The 21,432-nt window shown below is 36.7% G+C and overlaps 1 protein-coding gene across 2 annotated transcripts in view; it reads left to right on the top strand.

Moving 5' to 3' along the window:
• The window catches only part of UVRAG (UV radiation resistance associated), a 297,500-nt gene that overhangs the window by 19,132 nt on the left and 256,936 nt on the right, over nucleotides 1-21,432 (top strand). Inside the window, exons 2-3 of one of the 2 annotated variants that reach the window (XM_043580203.1) lie at nucleotides 13,260-13,377; nucleotides 20,345-20,379. In XM_043580203.1, coding sequence (XP_043436138.1) covers nucleotides 13,260-13,377; nucleotides 20,345-20,379 — 153 coding nt within the window. Of the gene's footprint in view, nucleotides 1-13,259; nucleotides 13,378-16,570; nucleotides 16,691-20,344; nucleotides 20,380-21,432 lie in introns of those variants that run through there. The other variant, XM_043580204.1, reaches the window with a different exon arrangement.

The raw sequence follows: 21,432 nt of genomic DNA, 5'->3' as shown, positions 1-21,432 counted from the left end.
GTTCAGTGGATAGACTTTGAAGCTCTACAGGTAAACTGATCACAAAAGAATGAGGAAACTTTAGGGTGATTGAGAATAATAGTAACATTATTGAACTATCATGGTTCCAGCACCGTGTCTAAGTACTCTGCAGTTACTGTATGTGCTCCTCATTACAATTCTGTGAAATACAGCCTGTCATTAGCTCCCCTTTACAGATGAAGAATGTGAAGCTTCTGAGAGCTTAAATACATTCCCTGGTGGCAGCACAGTGGGACTCAAACCTGTCTGCCAAGTCTAGGCTATAATACAAAGGCGCGTTTGGGATCATTGGACAAATAGCCCACAATTTGATTTTGAATTGAAGCACACTCCCTTTGTTTTTTCAGGTTGATTTCATTGAACCCAGTTTGTACATGAGAGTCCTACAACTGTTAACCCTCGTGCTGTACAGACTGTTGCACAGGAGTCAGCCTTCGTGTTGTGGGGGGCTTACTCTGTCTACAGCTCTTGTGCCTGAGCATCTGTAAAAGTCTGCCTATATTATTTGCTCTTAAACACGTCAAAACTTCTTGGTGTAGAAATGCCAACAGAGCAGAGACCAGGGCTTTTAATTTCCTAAATTTATGTAGGAAAGATATTCAAAAGTATTTAGACTTCCGTTTTATTGTGTAGTTCCTGGCACATGATGGGTACTCAAGAAATGTTGAAATAGTTTGGTTTGTTAGGATACAGTTTATAGGAGAGAATTATGAAGGTACGAGAATGTTTGTGAATGTTGAGAGTTTATTGGGACACATTGGGATGAAAGACGTAATAGAAAGTAGATGTGGAGCCTTTGGATATATGTAGTAAAGCCTGATTGTGGTGGAAGGGTCTTGCTAGGTGAAGGCAACCTGGGTTAGTTCTAGGGTAAAGAGGAGGAGGTGATGGGAAAGAAATAGCGGGAGTGAAAACAGGAAGTTTCTGGATTAGGATTACCAAATTCTAGTTTGCTATTCTTGCTAGATTTCAAACATAGATTCTGCCAGGAATCACTTATGCTAATATTAATGCTTTTTAATGGCTTGCCCCTTCTTTAGGAATTATTTAGAGCTTACTATTTGTAAGAGAGCTCTTGTTTGCAGAAGAGGAAGTTGATACATGCGTAAGAGAAGGGAGCTGGTTTTTCATGGTAAGCACAGCCATAGTTTTAGGGCAGTGAATGAAGGATGCGGAAAAGAAGGAACATATGCCAGAGATACTGTGAAGAAAGAAAGAATTGATGGGCTGGTGGCTGATCAGAAATGGGGTGGGGCATGGGATATCTGCAAGGCAAAGATGCCTCTGAGGTTTTGAAACACGGATTCTGGGAAGCAAATACATATTGTACATGCATATAAATACACGTAGTCCAAGAGATCAGGCCTGGCTCCACATTTTGATTTTGGTATTTATTAACAGTGTGAACATGGCTAAGTACCTTTACTAATGGCCCCAGTTTTATTTTATTTTATTTGTATTAAAAAAAAATTTTTTTTTACGTTTATTTATTTTTGAGAGACAGAGAGAGACAGTGCATGAGTAGAGGAAGGGTAGAGAGAGGGAGATATAGAATTAAAAGCAGGCTCCAGGCCCTGAGCTGTCAGCACAGAGCCTGACGTGGGGCTCGAACCCACGAACCATGAGATCATGACCTGAGCCAAAGTCGGATGCTTAACCAACTGAGCCACCCAGGTGCCCCTGTGGCCCCAGTTTTATTATCTGAAAAATGAATAAGATGGCTATACTAGTGCTTATTAAACTTAAAATGTACATAAAAATTACCTGGGGATCGTGTTGAAAGGTAGGTTCTGACTGGGTAGGTCTATAGTGGGACCTGAGGTTGTGTATTTCCAGCAAGTTCCCATGTGATCCTGAGTAGCAAAGGCTTAGGTGACCTTCAGAAGGGTTTCCAGTTTTGTAGTTTTGTAATTCTATTTACTGAATGTTGTCCTTTGGAAATCTGTTATATACTTGAGACCATAGCACCTTTATTTAGATAAATGAATTCTAAATCTGTCTCTTCACTTCAAATTAGAAATGCCTAAACCAATTCATCATCTTACACTGATAACCACATCCCTTTCTCAACATTCCTATTTCTGTTAATACTTTATATTTATAAAGTACTTTGTGAGTTTTCAGAGAGCTTTTATATCCATTATTTCATTTGATCCTTAAAATAACCCACAGAGGTAGGCATGCAGGAAATATCTCCATTTTATGGGAGGGAAAACAAGCTCAGAGAGAGTAAGTGATTTGCCCATGAGTAAATGGTAGAACCACCCAGAGTTCAGGATTATTGACTCTAGTTTGAACTCTTACCACTATGTCACACTGCTTCTGGTAATGGCTGTCACAGATATCTGAGCTTAAAGGTTGGTTGCCATTTCTGGTTTAAAAAACATTTTTTTTTAATGTTTATTTACTTTTGAGAGACAGAGAGACAGGACACTAGCGGGGGAGGGGCAGAGAGAGCCGGAGACAGAATCTGAAGTAGGCTCCAGGCTCTGAGCTGTCAGCGCAGAGCCCGACGTGGGGCTCGAACCCATGAACTGCAAGATCATGACCTGAGCCAAAGTCAGATGCTTAACCGACTGAGCCACCCAGGTGCCCCTCTGTTTTTTTAAAAATGTAAATTTTGTTTTATTTTAAAAAGTAGATAACATATTCATATGGATCACAATTCAAAGGTATATAAGAGGGTGCTGTGAAGAGTTTTCCATATCACTCCATGCCCCAAATACCCATTTTCCCTTCCCTGGGGCAAACAGTGTTATCAATTATATTGTGTGTACCTCCAGTATTTACGTAATTATATATTTTTTCCCTATGAAACACAGACGATAACATGTTAAACACACTGTATAAACTTTTGTGGGTTTTTTTTTTTTTTTCAATTAATAGTATGTCTTGTAGATTGTTCCATATCAGTGCTCAAAGAGCTGCCACATAATTTATTTTTTCTGGCCACTTAGTATTCCACTAGAGGATATATCATAATTTAGCTGGTTCCCTATTGATGGACATTTAACGTATTTCCAGTTTTTTGCTAGTAACAAACAATAGTGTATTACATACATTATAATTGATATCTCTAAGTATACATTTTTTCACAAGTGGAGAAGTAGAGTTGCTGGATCAGAGAATATGTGCATTTGTAATTTTGTAGATACTGCCAGATTGCCATCTTTAGAGGTTTTTGCCTGTTTTACTCTTTTCAACCAAGTGCTTGTTTTGGTACTGCTTTGCCCCTGAATAGGTTATCAGACTTTCTGGTCTATGCCAACTTTAGTGTAGTTTTAAGTTGGATTTCTCTTATGAGTGAGGTTGCGAATCTTTTCAGAAATGTTTAAGTGCTGTTTGTCCATTTCTGTGAATTATCTGTTAATATTTTTTGCAATTTTTTTTCTGTTGGGTTTTTGGATTTTTTTTCTTACTGGTTTTTAGGAACTCTTTATGTTTTAGTGAAATTGGCTTGTTATGTGAATTAAAAATTTTTGGTTAGGTTGTTTTTTCCTTTGACTTTACATATGATAGTTTTGCCATGCATAATTAAAAAAATTTTTTATGTTTATTTTTGAGAGACAGAGACAGAGCACGAGCAGGGGAGGGGCAGAGAGAGAGGGAGACACAGAATCCCAAGCAGGCTCCAGGCTCTGAGCTGTCAGCACAGAGCCCACTCGAACCCACGAACCGTGAGATCATGACCTGAGCCGAAGTCGGATGCTTAACCGACTGAGCCACCCAACCTCCCCTGCCATGCATAATTTAAAAACATTTTATATAGTAAAATTTACTGATTTTTTTTAATGTTTATTTATTTTTGAGGGAGAGAGAGAGAGAGCACGCATGTGAGTGGAGGAAGGGCAGAGAGAGGGGCACAGAGGACCTGAAGCAGGCTCTGTGCTGACATCAGAGAGCCCGACATGGGGCTTGAACCTCATGAAACATGAGATCATGACCTGAGCCAAACTTGGACACTCAAGAGACTGAGCTCACCCAGGCACCGCCATATTTCCCTAAGGGCCTTTTGACTCCCTTATTTCCTTTGTCAGTCTTGTCTTCATCCTCAACCATATCCATTGTCTAATTAGTCTCCCTGTTAAGCCCATTTTTGCTTTAGGTTCCTATGTGGTCTTATCCTTTCTTTCTATTCCTATCAGTATTACTTTAAACCTTTTTTATTTTGGAAATTCCAGTGAATATTGAAATACATATAGTGAAATGTGTGTTGTATATATCACTGTATATTGAAATGCGTATATGTATGAGGGGGTGAGTGATGAACTCCCAGGTACCCATTACCTAACTTCAAGAACTGTCACGTCCGGGCAGATCTTGTTTTATTATATGCCTACCTAGTCTCTCTCTCACCCCAATTATATTGAAGCAAATTATGGGCACGCTATTATTTTAACACTTGGACCACTGGCAGCTGTATTCTGTCTTCCAATTTTTATCTTCTAGGTAACTCTGTGTCTTTCTTCTTTGGTCTTACATGTCTAGAATAACAGTTCTGTAATACATGCTCATTGACAGTGTACTGCTGGATAGTTTTACCTCAGATTGGGCTTTTTGTGTGCACAAACTCCAGTTCTTTAGTGGGTTTACATACTCTGAAATTAGGGAATGCCATGTTTGTCTCCCCACATTTCTTGGCATGGTCTGGGAGGGAAATACCAGCAAGATAAAATAGAAGAAAGAAGGGAACAAGAGAGGAAGGATGAGAGAGACGTGCAGAGAACAGTGCTAGACCTGTCACTACAAAGGCTTGTTTCCCAGAGGGAAACATGGAGGAAAACGGGCAAGTTTAGACCTTCCACCGAGATTGGGGATGGATCGGGTGGAGATTAAACACCCAGAGCCAAAATGTATAAGAAATGTCGAAAGTTCAGAGATATATTTTGTCTTTTCCTGTGAAGAAGCCTGTATTATAATTTAGTAGTGCTTACCAAATGACTGAATTACATTCTAGAACTGAGTGAGAGCAGAGTGGAATCAGAATAAAGGCTTTAATTCCAAGGTTGTGTGATGTGCGTCACAGAGAACTCTCAGGGATAGGAGCTATAATGTATTTTATGAGAGATTAGAATTGGTGGGTTGTTTGTTCAAATCTGTAACATTGGCTGTTGGTGCTACTTGCTTGTAGGCAGTAGCACCAAGCACTAGTTTTAAATAAAGCATTTTTGGGTTCTTTCAAAACTTTTCACAGGGAGTCTTTCAGGTGGGATCAAAAGATTAGAAAGAATAGGTGACTGAGAGTGCTATAATATAGAAGGAGCTTTTGTATTTTTTAAAAAGACTGATCTAATTTATCAAGCTTAAGTTCTGAATTCAGTAATTCAACATTTTTACCCTCTGTGGGAATGTGGAAAACTAATCTTCTCCCAGGTTTGCTTTTGTTGTCCCTCAAAAAAGTGCACCAAAACAGTGGTAACCTGAGTTTACTGGAAACAACCTGGGCCTTATTCCTCCATGGCATTTAGCCTCTTCCTAGGCCAAGAACAAATGCCTGACCTGAAAAAAGAAATGAATTGAGGATAGGAAAGGGGGCAGCTGTCCAGAACAAGTTTGACTACATTTCTAAACCAAATGCTCCTTAAAAAAATTATCTCATAGTGTCTGTGATTATCAACATGAGAGGTTAGCAAACTGGCCAGTAGTCACTGGCTTTTGTAACTGAGGAGACTAAGAGAGGTTACCATGGTTAAGAGATTGTAAACAAACAAACAAGAACATGAAGAGAATCGATATGCCATGAAAAAGTTAAAATAATTTTTTCTCTGTCTCTTTATAGAATAAGTTGGCACCCCTTTATCTGTATCATTCAGGGTATATAGTAATATTTCTTCATGCAAACATTTAAAATTTCATGTTCTTTTGTGTTCCATGTTAGCACTTCTTAAAAAATGGATACATAGTTTTCCATTGTATGAATGTACCACAATTTAAGAGTGATTATTAAATTTTTGCTTTTAGAGCCAATATCAGAATAAGCATATTTGCATGCATTTTTTGACTTGTGGAATTGCTTAGTCAAATATTATATACAGTTTAAAATTTAGTAATTATGGCTAAATTGCCCTCCCTCTAAGTTGAACCAGTTTATATTTCCTCTAGCATAATTTTCCTTACTTTTATCAACTGTGACAAAGACTAAACAGGTTATTTAATCAGATAGATCTCTTCATTTTCTATTGCTAGGTAAGAAGAAAAATTTAGTGGCATGAAGCAACATCATCATTTATTTTGCTTGTAATTCAGCAGTTTGGTTTGGTCATGGTGGGAACAGCTTGACTCTACCTGATGTCATTTCTGGTGGCTCAAAGGCTGGGGGCTGACATGGTCACTTACAAGTCTGGCTATAGCTGGGATCTCACTCAAGGCTGTGGAGAAGAACTACGAAGTCCTTTTCACATAGCTGCTTGCTGTCCTTGCATTCGGGTGACTGGGTTCTAAGAGAACTAGATAATTTTATGATTTGGCCTCAGAAGTCATGCAGTCTAATTTCTACCATAGTCGCAGGCCTTACCACGTGGAAGGGGGAGGGAACATAGGTCCCATTTTTTAATGGAGGGGTGGCAATATCACATTGTAACAGAGCATGCGGAATGCGATGTATTGGTGCAACCATTGTTTGGAAACTGTTTGGAAACTAGTCTGCCATAAGGTGGAGTGATTGTTGTGCATATCTTAATTATGAGTGTGATTACACATCTCTTCATATGTTTATTGACCATTTCCATGTCTTTTTCTGTGGTCTGCCTTTTTATATCCTTGGCCCCCTTTTCTATTGGGCTATAGATTATTGATTATATTATTGCTTTATAAAAGCTCTTGTAGATTAAGCAAATTAGACTCAAAATTTGTTTTGAAGATATCTCTTTAGAAGTCATAAAAGGTGTGTATGGGATGGTTATTTAGTTTGGTGATGGTCGGGATGCGTGGGGTGGCTATATTTAAGAACCATAGTACTTTTGTTTTTGAAGCAAGGGTTACAGACAGGGAAGGAAGGGTGAATGGGAGCCATGTCCTCCTCCTGTTGGCCATCAGCCTCCCTGAGTCACTTTACGGCAGTGATGAGGAACAAGATCAAAGACACATTAGTTCTCTTTGGTCATTATTATACCTCAGAAGTCAGAACATTTTAGATGCCTGCAAGGAATGGCGAAACTTGGGAGGAATATAGCACCCCAGTGACCTATTTCACTACTGAAAATTGCTTTGGATTTCTCTTCGTTCTGGGGTGTGATTTGACTGTTTTTAAAGCTGTGCTGTTGCCCATGTTGAGGTTCAAAATTGTATCAACAAAAATGGATTGACCTGCCAGCGATGATTATTTTCTAAAACATGGGGATGGTTAACAAAATGAGACATTTCTTTGTAACTTGCCACTAAATTAGAATGTTACTCTTTATCTATTAACTTGTTATGGGGTAAATTCTAAATTAAAAAATCACAGTATAAATCCCCCTAGTTGTAATCTTTGACCGTTTTATAGGGTCTCGGCTCGTGGTTGTCATTGTAGTTCTCATTTTAGGTATGGTTTGATCCAGAGACTTCAATTTTCGGCAGGACCTGAATCGCACGTGTCTTATTTTGCTCTCTTCCTTGTTGGTTTCATTCTTCAGTTTCACTGTGATGGAAAGACAGCTGCCAGCATCTCTAACCCTGTATTCTTCCAGATTCAGGGCCAGTGAGGGGAAAAAACAAAACAAAACAAAAAAAACCTCTCAAAAATTTAATATAATTTCTGAGTCTTTCAGTGGTCCTAACTGAGTCATATGTTATGGTCAGGGGGATGAAATGTGCTGATTGGCATGATCTGAGTCATCATGTGAATATCCTTGAAGTTGGAAGAGAGTTAATTCTACAGGAAGGATATAGATTGATAGTAGGAGAGAGTGGTTCTGTAAAGGAAAATCTGCACTTTTATTTGGCCTTGTTTTAATCAGATAGGTGCTGAGCATGACAAAACAAGCAAAAAATACAAAAAAACCCCAAAACTTTTCTTTAGACTACTGTTAGGTTTTGAAGCAGTTTTCTAACAGCGTTAGTAGTATTAACAAGAGAAACAACCATTATAGGTTCTTTAGAGGCACCAGTTACAGTCATGACTAATGAGTAATTCTTCTTATTCTTTTTTTTTTAACTATAAAGCAAACATTTCAAATCTACAATACATGCCACTTAGGAATTTATATCTGAAAGATTTGTTAAAATGTTAAGGGATTTGGGGCAATACTGGTCTTTTCCTCACCACCAGCATCTCAGATAGTAGAGTTGTGCTCCAGTTCTATCTATCAATCCTCGAAATCAAAACTGAATAGATTTTAATTTATATGTTAGTGAATGTTTTCAATGTCTATACAGGATGTTTTATAGATTGAGTTTCAAAGATTTTAAGCCATGTTACTTCCAGTTTAAAGATTAAAATCTGTTCAGTTTTAGTTTTAGAAGTGGATGTTTTTAGAGCACAACTTTGTTGCCAAACTACTGCTGAAGAATGATACGCAAAGTGTTTTATAACCATGAAGGCATAGAACATTTGACAAAGTTTAAGGAGATTGCTGATAAAGAAAACTGCATAGGATGTTACTATAAAGAATAATTCGGGGCGCCTGGGTTGGCGCAGTCGGTTAAAGCGTCCGACTTCAGCCAGGTCACGATCTCGCGGTCCAGGAGTTCGAGCCCCGCGTCAGGCTCTGGGCTGATGGCTGGAGCCTGTTTCCGATTCTGTGTCTCCCTCTCTCTCTGCCCCTCCCCCGTTCATGCTCTGTCTCTCTCTGTCCCCCCAAAAAATAAACGTTGAAAAAAAAATTAAAAAAAAAAAAGAATAATTCAAAAGTCTGTGTAAATTTTAATTACTCAGAATATTTATATTTTCCTGAGATGCTTGAGATAATTTAGATCATAAGACGGATTTGATTTTTAACTGTCTTTAGATGGGCCATTTGAAGAGAAAGTCTGATGTTTAATTCTATTTAGCCAAGCTCAAAAGGAGTGTATTTATGCTTATTGGTGCCACTAGGCCATGAACTACCACTAGGCTGTAAAGTCTAGAGCAGTTGAATGTAGGTGAGTCTTGAAGATTTGCTGTAGTAGAATCACTGCTAAGGCTTTACCCCACTTTCAGTTCTTAGTTCTGTATTTTCTCACTGTCTGGTGGGTGGGTGTCAGGATCTAAGGTTTCCAGGCCACTGAGGACTATTGCAAGGCCTGTGCCATACCAAGACATTCTTCACTGGGTTATTTCACTGGAGAATTATGAATTCAATCAAAAAACACTGTGTGCCTGCTATTTGCTAGGTAGTCATCTAGATGCCGGAGATACAACTATAAATAAAATAGTCTTTTCCTCTTAGAATTTATATTATTGTTGGGGAAGATAGACAAATATCTGGAACTAACCCTATTTCTACGTTTTGCAAGTATAGCTCTTATGGGGGAACTGAAGGCAAGAAAGGATCCTTTAAGTCACTCTGATTTTTTCAATACTTTAATACAATATTGGATCATAGGGTAATAGTTTGGGTGAAGGTAGATGATATATCCTAAAACTGGTGGTAATTTTTGGTATTGCTATTACACTTTGGACTAAGTTTAGTTGAGTTTAAACTTTTTCTTATTTATTTCTTGAGTATGTAAGACACGTATATGGTACAGAAGTCAAAACTGTAAACAAGTATCAGGGAAGTCTTGCTTTTATCTGTATTCCCTTCAGCTTGCTCTCACCCCCATAGGTAATCATTTTTATGAGTTTCTGGCTTAACCTTCCAGTGTTTCATTTAAACTGCATGAAGTCTTAGGGGGAGGAGAGGAAGACAGAAGGGGGGTGGGGACTAAAGGGAGGAGGTGAATGGTGGGAATGGAGAAGAGCTCCACTTACATAGTGCTTGTGAATGTTGTCTTACTGGTGGTCTTTTTGTCCTACTTACCCACCTCCTAACTCTGAAAAAGGCAATAGCTTAAAAAAAAAACCACTTTATTTTGGACTAATTTTAAATTTATAGAAAAGTTGCAAAAATAATACAGAGAATTGCCTTCATTCAGTTTCCCCTAATGTTAACATTAGGGGAGTAATAAGCAGCTTTATGATAAAATTGGAATGAATGCCATTAAAGAGGAAGCCAAGACAAAGGGCATAAGAGGGTTCATGTGTACATTTACTGCCTTTTCACTAAGGTGACATCAATAATTTACTCATAAATGGTTAATTTCCTTTGTTCTAGCTGCTGGGAGCATCTTGTAGTTTAATCACGGTGTAATAAGAATACTTACCTACTGCTTTTGAAATAAATAAAATAAGGGAAAACGTAAAAAGTTGTACAACCCAAAGTCAGTGCTTTATAGTTGGTTAATTTGTGGAAGAGTTTTTGTTGTTGTTGTTGTAAATCTTCTTATAAAATGCTGCGATGTAGTCAGTTCTGTTTTATCTGTGTGAGTAGAGGGAAGCTTGGAAACAATACTGATACCTTGGGTGAATGTTTGTAGACTCCATTACTGATTTTAGAATCTAGAGCTTGGAGTCAGAAGGTGTCTTGAAGCTGGTTTTGCCAACTTCCTAGATAGTGGAAAGATCTCTTCACCAATATCTATGTATCCACTGTAGATTCAGTCTCTGTCCAAGCCTTGCGCATTGCTTTGTAAAGCAGTCTGTTCCGTTATTATTATTTTTGTCATAAAATTATTCTCTTGAGTTGAAGGATAGATCATTGCTTGCTCTGTCCCCTATAGCAATAGGGGAGCGTAAAGACCAAGTTGTATCAGTTATAATTATAAATACACACACACACACACATATGTGTGTGTGTGTGTGTGTATACACATGTATATATGTATATATATATACACATGTATATATGTATATATACATGTATATATGTATATATATATATATATACACACATATATAGGAGATAATGTATGGTATATACCTATGTATATAGGTATAACTCCTTTGCTTTCCTCTGCCTTCTTTCCTTCCTTCTTTTGAGATATCCTGCTCATTTATTATTTACTGTTTTATATTTGGTTTTGTAGGAATGTTGGGATAAAGAGATGAATCACAATAATGAGTAAAACCTAACCTCATGGGGTTGTTATGAGGGTTAAATAAGATCATATGTATGAAGTGTTTAGCACAGTGCATGGCACATGGTAAGCATTTAGTAAGTGCTGATAGTGTAGTGATGGTAATTGTCTCTGTCATCAAGTCTTTTCCTCCTAGATTAATAGGAAAGATAGCTAACCAATGACTTTTAAGACTAGATTGAATGATATAAGTGCTCTAGGAGAGAAGAAGCAAAGTTCTTATTTATTCAAATAAAGGAGCAACTAATTTCAGTTAGAGACTCAGGAAGGAGGAATCTTTTCTCCTAAACTTTGAAGTAGAAATGGGATCTCCTTTAAGAAAATGGATTTTAGATCGACGGGGCTAGAATTAACAAAAGCCTGGAGCTAGGACGTGCATTATCTTTTTCATGGGATCTTAAGCATTCATGTGTGACTGAGGGGTTGGCTATGTGGAAGATCTAGTCTAAAATAAGGGTAGGATGTGGAGAGGTCAGATTGTATAGGGCTTTGAAAGCAATATGGAAAGTTTGTACTTCATTCTAGAGACTTTGGGTAATATTTTCAGGTCTTCGAACAGAAGATCAAGATCGCAATCTTACAGCAAAATAGATGTGGTTATTGTATATAGGTAATTAGTGGTTCCTGTTAATTTAAAATCTTGAGTGAGAGGGCTAATAAAAAATATATAGGAGGAGATAGTTGCTGTAATCCAGGGTATGAAATGGAAACCATTGGCAGATTGTAGAAAAATGAGTCTTTTAGAGTAAGCCCTAGGAACTTTTCATAAATATATTTGGGGCTTTTCATACTTAGAGGATTAAACCAATTTATTAGACAATAACCTTCCCTATTAAAGAATCTTAATCGCTAGATTGGGAGAAAAGATTAGGTTGGTATGTGCATGGAAAGAAAGAACTGCACTTTTCTGGCTGGCTGGACATGTAATTGAAGATGGTCTTACCTTAGTAGATTGGGCTGTCTTTCAGCCTGAAGGGAGAGCTGTAAGCATTTTTTAAAACTGAGCACTTGGGGCGCCTGGGTAGCTCAGTCGGTTAAGTGTCTGACAGCTCAGGTCATGATCTCACGGTTTGTGAGTTTGAGCCCTGCATCGGGCTCTCTGCTGACAGCTCAGAGCCTGGTGCCTGCTTCGGATTCTGTGTCTCCCCCTTTCTCTGCCCCTCCTTTGCTCATGCTCTGTGTCTCTCTGTCTCTCAATAATAAATAAATATTAAAAAAAAGTTAAAAAATAAAACTGAGCACTTGATATCTGTTTTTAAGTCTGAAAATAATTATCTGAGAGGGAACTAGCCTTTGGGAATGAATCTGATGGGCACAGACTTGAGCATTGCCAACATTTTCTCTTTTTGGTATGCTATTACTTGGCTGTCTGTTAACTTCCAGTTTTGTTGATTTCTACCGTTGCTTATGGAGCATTTGCCTTTTCAACACTTGGGGCTCCAAATGATTTGTGCATCTTAGTTGGAGAAGTTGTTGGGAAGGAGGCCTGATCAGGAAAGAGATTGGGTGGCTGTTGGTCAGGTGAGGATTTAATTTCAGCTCACAACAGTTGGGTTACTGGCTGGCTGGAGTGACCAGTGAGTTGTGTTTTGGCTAAGCATCTTTTCCTGGTCGTACAGATGATCTGGCATCTAGACTGAACAAACAGCTGGGGTATATGTATGTAAAAACTGCTTGTCTGGGGATGAGCACTGGGTGTTGTATGGAAACCAATTTGTCAATAAATTTCATAAAAAAAAAATAAAATTCACTCATCTAAAAAAAAAACAAAACAAAAAACTGCTTGTCTGTTGGTATGAGATGGACTTGCATGTCTCCGGTATCCTTCCAAAGGGAAGAAAACAAATTACTACTTGGTTTATGTTCCAGGAAATACTAATGCTCTTTACAGGTAAATAGTACTTATATAACATTTATGCTTTTTGAAAATATTTTATATTTGTTGTCATTTCATGCTCACAACCCCATAAAGGAGATGGGGCAGGTATAATTCCTATTTGACAGAGTGGATACTAAATCATAAATAAGAGACTGGGTTAAGGTTGCTGGGTTAACAAATAAATGGGATAGCTTAACTGTATTTCATTTTTGGATTGTAACTTTCAGAAAGTTTTATGAGGAAAAAGCTGAACATGTCCCTCTTTTTTGTTGTTGATTTTTAGCGGCGTCTTAGACACCTTCGGAACATTGCTGCCCGGAATATTGTTAATAGAAATGGCCATCAGCTCCTTGACACCTACTTCACACTTCACTTGTGTAATACCGAAAAGATATACAAAGGTAAGAGAATCTGTGGACTTGCCTACAGATTGTTACATCTCATTTTTATTCTTTTGTAATACAAGTGAGTAACAGTACCCTCGCTTTGCTATTATTGCTTATTGGGAAGCAAAATTGTCATGCTGTCTGAAAATGTTTAATGAGCAGTAGTTACATATATCATATATAAAAGAAACAGGGCTTTTGGATAGTTCTTAAATTGATAAATTTATCATTTATTTATGCATGTTAGCTATTAATGTTTTTATTCTAGTTGGTATCATTAAAATATACTATATGAGTCCAGCATACAGTACTAATTTTGTTTTCTTTAAAATATAATTGTTGGGGCGCCTGGGTGGCGCAGTCGGTTAAGCGTCCGACTTCAGCCAGGTCACGATCTCGCGGTCCGTGAGTTCGAGCCCTGCGTCGGGCTCTGGGCTGATGGCTCAGAGCCTGGAGCCTGTTTCCGATTCTGTGTCTCCCTCTCTCTCTGCCCCTCCCCCGTTCATGCTCTGTCTCTCTCTGTCCCAAAAATAAAAAAATAAAAAACGTTGAAAAAAAAATTTAAAATATAATTGTTGAAATATTATGGTAAAATTAGGACCAGTTTATGTCTTCTCATATCGGTAATTCCTTATGTATATATGGCGTCATTTTTAGAAGAATGCCATGGTTTCCTTGAATTCATTTGTACCCATTGTACTGTGGACTGCTCCATAAGTGACAGTTCTGAGAGTAGACCAAATATTTGATTCAAAATCACAAGCACCTTTTGAATACATATTGGACGAAAGGTACTTGGATATAATCCATTGACCTATGTTGGATGGTAGAAGAGAACAAGCATGGTGTATGACAGGAATATTGGATTAGGATTGCAAATACATGCATAGTAGGTCTAGCTCAGCCATTTACTAGCTGTGTGACATTGGACAAAGATCATGTCTTTTTGAACCGCACTTTTCCCATTTGTAAAGTGGAGATGATGCCTTATGAAATTGGCAAGACAGATATTTGTGAGGAACAACTGAGATAAGGTGATAACACTTGGTAAGATGTGATTGAAGGTCTATTTATATTAACAAAAAGTGGCGTTATTTTAATTAGAGGTACTAAAGGCTTATTTGAATTTTGTCCTCTGGCAAAGAAAGATGAAAAATTCAAACAATGTCTTATCTTTTTGGTTTTAATTACTTTTAAAAACCATTATTAAAACAGTAGTCATTTAACACCTTTTTTTTTTTTTTTTTTAAATTTCAATACCAGTATACGCTCATTAGGAGATTCAGTCAGGAATTATATAGGGTAGCACAACGCAAATAGAGTTAAAATAATTTTTAAGGGTGAGAAAAAAGACTCTAAATTCTGCCATTGTCATATAATTTTATTTCATTCTTACTTTTCATTGTAAATATTGCATTTCTAAAAAACAGTTATATTAATCTGAATGATTAATGCTAGCTACTATAACAAATACCACAAATCTCGGTGGCATAACATAATACATTTCTTACACTAAGTCCAACGCAGGTGTTCTTTGTCAGGCAGGGTGTTGGCAGTTGTCCTCTAAGTGGTGACTCGGGTATCCAGGCTTCTTCTATTTTGGAATGCTGCTATCATCAATACATGACTTGGGGCATGGCAAGAGAGGAGGATCATTTGAGGGAGATTTTTATAACAGAAATGGCCCCCATAAATTCCATCACATTCCATTGGCCATAAATCAGTAGTGTAGTCCTTTTTAGATGAAGAAAGGACTGGGATATGTTGTCTTCCTATGTGTCCAGAAGGAAAAGGGAACAGTTTGGTTATTATTTGTCCTAGGGGTATAAGCATTTTTTCAGACCTTAATACATTTGGTCTCCTGCTCACTAACTGGTTTTATCATTAGCAATATATGACAATGCCAGAGCGTTTAAAATTTTTGATATGTTTCTATATAATTAGTCCTTGATTATCTTCATAAAATTTATATGTTCTTGGTCCAGTGTTCTCTTTGATAATAGTAATTCACATAGTACTTAGCACATTTTAGGTATTTGGTGATTTGTAATGTTAACAATTGTAGTAGTTTTGTTTTTTTTTTTTTAAACGTTTGTTTATTATTGAGAGACAGAGACACACAGAACATGAGCAGGGGAGGGGCCGAGAGATGGAGAGACACAGAATCCGAAGCAGGCTCCAGGCTCTGAGCTGTCAGCACAGAGCCCGATGCGGGGCTCGAACCCACAAACTGCGAGATCATGACCTGAGCCCAAGTTGGATGCTTAACCGACTGAGCCACCCAGGCACCCCCCCCCCTTTTTTTTTTTTTTTAAACAATTGTAGTAGTTTCTAAGAAGAGAGTAGTCATGGGTCTGGTTGATGACCATCTTGCAAAAAAGTTGTCTAAGAGATGCCATGGAAACAAAATGACTTTTTTTTTCCCTTCTAGCTCAGATTACATCTTGAGTTTAGAAGTTACAAAGTTCCCTCAATGAAATGCTCATTCTCATAGGTATAGACCACAGGGAAGTCTCTGTTAGTGGTGGAGTCTGTCACTAATTGGCAAGTCCCTGGGCTAGGACATTTAGTTCCTCTTGTGAGCTTTGCTTAATTTATTCCTAAAATAAGTGAACTGATAATTCTGAGAGTTAATGCCTACTCCAAAATGTCATGGTTGAATGAAGTCTATCTATGGTCCTCTTTTGGGCACACAAGTCAGACTTTATAACTTTTAACTACCATAGGAGGAACTGGGAAGCTCTTTCCTTAGGAAGCCTAGTTAATCCACCTTACCTTATTGGACCTCTGATGAGAAGCCCAGATATTCATTTCCTGATCATTATGTGGCCCTCGGTGTAGGATGCCACGATAGAGGGCCATTTGGTTCTTCTCACAAAACCACTTGTACCACCTGTTTAGTGGCATCATTTCTTAGTTTTAAAAGAAAGGTTTTGTTTTTGGTTTTTTTTTTACAGGGGAGAATATTTGAAATACTGATTTCTAAGTTATTCTTTTATGTTGGCTGAATTCACAGCAGATCCTAAGAAGTTATGTGTGAGATTTTTTGACTTTTGACATCTTTTAGTGCTCTTGGGAGATTGCCTACTTTTTAGGTAGTTCAAATCGTCACATCCCCAAAGAACAAAGCCTTGTGTTAATGGATGAAGAGCTAGGTTCTAATTGTGATTCCCTCTTGAACTTGGAATTTTTATAAAATCAATTTTGTTCTTTAGATATAGTTCTTTTTTCACCCACAAAATGTTGAGTGCCTGTCCTCTCCTGGAATGCCAGCCAGCTATTTTGAATACATCAGAAGATTAACTCTATATAATCCAGAAGATTTTAGGTTGGTTTTGTTCACTGCACTTGGAACAGTGCTTGGCACATAGTAAACCCTCGTATATTTTTTTCATTTAATTGTTTGAATAGCTAATGCAGTCATGGTTCAAAATATATATAAAGGCTTAAACTCTTTCTTTCACCTGTCCCATTCCCTAGTTTTTTACCCCAGCCTAAAAACTACTGTTCTACATTTCTTGTTTCTCTTTTCTGAGATTCTTTATGCAAATACAACTAAAAATAGTACAAAACTACATATATTTCTGTGCTTTCCATTTTTCACCTAAAATGCCTTAGACGTTTTTCCATATTGGTTCACAGAGAGCTTCCGTAATTTTTTTTTCTGAATATTTTTGCACTGAATAGATGTACCAGAATTTATTTAACTGGCCTCTGTTGGTGGGCATTTAGGTGGTTCTTGTCATATGCACAGTACTGCTTTGACTAACTTCATAAGTACGTTATTTTGTATGAGTGCTAGTTTAGCTATGGGGTAAATTTCCAAGAAGTGGAAGTACAAAGAATGCGTACTTAGTTTTGGTAGATATTGCAAAACTGTCTTTGTTTACATTCCCACTTGGTCTGTATGAGTGGCTTTTCCCTTACAGGCTCACCAATAGACTGTGCAATCAAACTTTGGAATTTCTGCCGATCTGATAGGTGAAAAATAATTTTATAGTAACCTTTAAGTTTGTATTCCTCCTTTATGAGTGAGGTTGAGGTACTAAAAAAAGCATTTGTTGAATGAATGGAATGCTGCATAACAGCCAAAACATGCCATTGAAACCATGCTCTACATTCTCTAATTGCTTTGTTTTTGTTTTTGTTTTTTTTTTTTTTTTTTAGGTCTTACTTAGCATGGATAGAGAAGCATTTGTATCTAATCGTCCCTTTCATGTAGAAATAGGTCTTGGATGACTTGAAAATTTACTTGTCGAATAGTTTTGCTTAAATTGAGTTAATAAAAATTAATAAAAATTATAGTTTATAAAGTGTTTTTGATTCGCTATTTCATTTGAGCCTCACAGTAATCTTGTTATCTTCCATGTGTCATTGTCCTTTGAAAGGTGAAGGAACCTTGTGGCCCAAAAGGTTAATTGACTTGTCCAGGATAAAGCTGATAGGTAGATTGGGGATTGGAACTATGTTTTGGCTCTGAATCTCCTCCATTCACTATTTTGTTTTGCATCATGCTGCTAATTTTATTGAAACTATTTTAGGTGTAACAGAATGGTGAACAGTGTAGGCCCATGTTAGACATTGCCCTGTACTCCATGATTTTGTATGTGGCTTTTTTGTTGACCTCTCTCCATTTAAATTAGCAAGCCTGTTTTGAAGGTCTAATGGGGAAAGCCTATTGTTTAGTTTCTTTTATACATATATTTCATCAGCAAAGTTTTGGAAGAAATAGTGATACTCCTCTGAGAGCTAAAGATATATATTTTGGGAACTGTTTAATTTAGACACTTTGCAGATTAAATTGAGGAATTCTCTCCAAAGAAAAGAGGAATATCTTTTTTTCCCATTGATTTTAAAGTAGTACATGCTTGCAATAAATTCAAACAATACAAAAATAAAGTATAACATGAAAGTACTTTGTAATAAAAAAACATTTTTTAAGCCCTTTTAGTTTTTCCCCCTAAAAATAAACATGCTAGACATAAAGTAGAATACACCCACACCCACACACACACCTACACACATAAACTTTTATAGTTAATTTATGGTTGGAGTAATTGATTAATCATATGGGAAAAATGAAAAGAATGATACTTAGGGTTGTCTAATGTTGGGATTTTCACAAGTAAGATTGTAAATTGGTACAGTACTTTCAGAGAACAACATGGTAATATCTATTAAACACAAACTATTTTTCCCTTAATCTTGCATTTTACTTCTAAATGTTTATCTTATAGATTCAAGGGTCTAGAATATATATCTCTAAATGATTGTTTATTTATAACTTACTTGAAATATCTAAAAATTACCAGTAACCTGAATGTTCATCAGCAGAGGAGTCCTTTTAAAAACAATTAGAATTACCCCTTTTCTTTTTTTTTCTTTAAATGTTCATTTATTTTTGAGAGAGAGAGAGAGCAGGGGAGGGACAGAGAGAGAGGGAAACACAGAATCTGAAGTTTCAGGCTCTGAGCTGTCAACATAGAGCCCGACATGGGGCTTGAACTCATGAACCGCGAGATCATGACCTGAGCCAAAGTCAGACGCTTGACTGACTGAGCAGCCAGGCACCCCAGAATTATTCCTTTTCTTATTTTAAATAATTGTTCAAAATAGAAAAATAGAAACTGCCAAGTAGAAAAGTTAGCAGCCTAATTCTATCACCTAAGATAAACATTATTAACATAATTATAAACATTTGGATCCTGTTGTAAATTTTATTTTGGAACTTTTTCCCCTACTTAATACATTGTGACTATCTCTCCACGGAATAAAATGATAATCCTTATCTTTTTAATTTTTTTTAAGAAAGACAAACCTACAGTAATATAAGTAGTATATCAAGAAGTGCTTTACCCATTGGAGTTTTATGTGTGCATAGGCCTGCTATTCATTTATTGCCTGACTAGTCCTAAGCTTCAGTCATGGACTTCTTTGACATGTTTCACTATATTTGAGTTTCATCTATAATGTTGCATACTTTATATGTTTAAGTTCCTTATTTTTAAACTTATGTCTAAGTAAAATTGTTCATTTAATTACGAAATATTTATTGAGTGTCTGCTCTGTGCCAGGAATGGTTTTACGTGCTGAGGAGACAGCAGTTGTACAAAACAATTGCTCCTGTCCTTTCAGAGCTTACAATTGGGGGTTGATGAATATATGAAACATAAATTCAAATACGTAAGAAAAAAGTGTGTCCGTGTATCACCTAAAATCATCTCAAGTACCAGTGGTATGTGCATCACACCTGGGAAATTTCTCTTATAGCAACACAAGGATACTGGGGTCCTTGTAAGCTCTTGAGAGACAGAGCATCACAATGGTGACTTCAGCAGGGTCAGAAGAGGCGATGTTTGTGTGAATATCTGAGACATTTCTCTCTTGATTGTGCCTTCAGGTTTTGTTAACATGTACAATACGCATGAAGGTTTGTAGAATCATGAAATTTCAAAGCTTGCAAGAGGACCTTCGCTCATTAGTCTAATTCTCTAAGTTGTCTAATGAGAAATGGGCCCAAGGAGATTAAAGAGACAGAATGTTAATGACAGATAGAAGTAGAACTTAGGTTACCTGGTTGCTAGATCATTGTCCGTTCCACAGTACTATGATGGATGATCATATTAGAGATGTTTGAGAAAAACAGAGCAGATGGAATCAGTTTTTGCAGAGTGGCCATAAGGTAGGAGAGAAGAAAGTCTAAACTTCTAAGGGCTCAAATTTGTATCTGGGGTAAAATTTACTAAATTAAATCTTAACAAGCTTTGATTTTTCTTTATTAATGTTTTTTTTCCTTTAAAATCTTTTAATTTATGTTTATTTTTTTGCAGAAAAATAATTTTTGTAGAAAATATAGGGAAATTAGATCCCTTGAAAATATTATAAATGTTTTACTGGAACAAATGTTAAAAATTTGCAGGATTAAGAGTTAATGAGCTTATTTTCTTTCATATCACTTATTGTTTTTTTTCTTCTTTTCCAGAATTTTATAGAAGTGAAGTGATTAAGAATTCCTTGGTAAGTTTGATTTCTGACAGGTACACTGACCAACCCTACAACTCCTGTTTCAGAAAATGCTGAGGCAGAAGTTCAAATTCAGTTCTGGTATTATGATACTTCTACAGTTAAATCTTCGCTTACTTATTGCTTAAATTTTCATTGATTTATTTTGCTGTATGTTTTGTGCTTAGAAAATACCTGGCACATAGTAGGTGCTTGATAAATGTTTGCTGAAGGAACTGATATTTTCTCTGTTAAAACTTCAAAATTTTTTTTAACTCAAATTCTATAATTCTGTCAGTTCTATTTACTGTAGAGGTTTTTTGTTTTTTTTTTTTTTTTTTGACTATTTGTGTTAACCAAACATAATAAATGATGTCTTTGTTTAGATATAGTTCTTACAAATTTCATGTTAGGGCCATTGTATAGATCCTTCCACTTATTTTTTAGTGATGTCATTGCTAAGTTAGAAAGTTGGAAGCGTCCTACTTTTGATAATGTGTACTTGAGATATTTGTATGAATGGCTCCGTTTATTGGGCCATGTTGGTAAAAAAAAAAGAGCTTTATGGTAATTATCATATCCTTTTAATGGTCCAAGACCATACCGGATTTGGCCCGTGTTCACTTTTCCCTCCTTATCTCTTAATACTTTTCCTTACCTACTGTGTTCCAGACATACCTCATTTGTTCAGTGCTTCATACATGCTAAGCTTGTCTTATTTCTTATGTCCCCAGCTCTTTATTTCGCTGAAGAAGTCTTTGAGGTCTCAGTGATAGAACTTTGGCTAGGCTTTCTATGACTATTCCATTGAAAGTGGTTCCCTTTCTCCTAGTCACTCTTTTTACATCACCTGTTTTATTTTCTTTAGAGCATTTATCACTCTTGGAAATTCTTATTCACTCATTTGTTTGTGTTGGTTGTCTATCTCCCAGCTACTAGAGAACACAACCATGAGAGCAAGGACCTTGCCCAGAGTCTAGAATATTATAGATGTTCAGCAAATACTTGTTAGATGAATAAATAGATATCAATGATGTGTTTTGTTTACAGAATCCTTTTACGTATGTA

Source organism: Prionailurus bengalensis, chromosome D1, assembly GCF_016509475.1.
Source record: "Prionailurus bengalensis isolate Pbe53 chromosome D1, Fcat_Pben_1.1_paternal_pri, whole genome shotgun sequence".
NCBI lineage: Eukaryota > Metazoa > Chordata > Mammalia > Carnivora > Felidae > Prionailurus > Prionailurus bengalensis.
The sequence above is the reverse complement of the archived record's forward strand: the minus strand, read 5'-3'. Positions and strand labels throughout refer to the sequence as shown.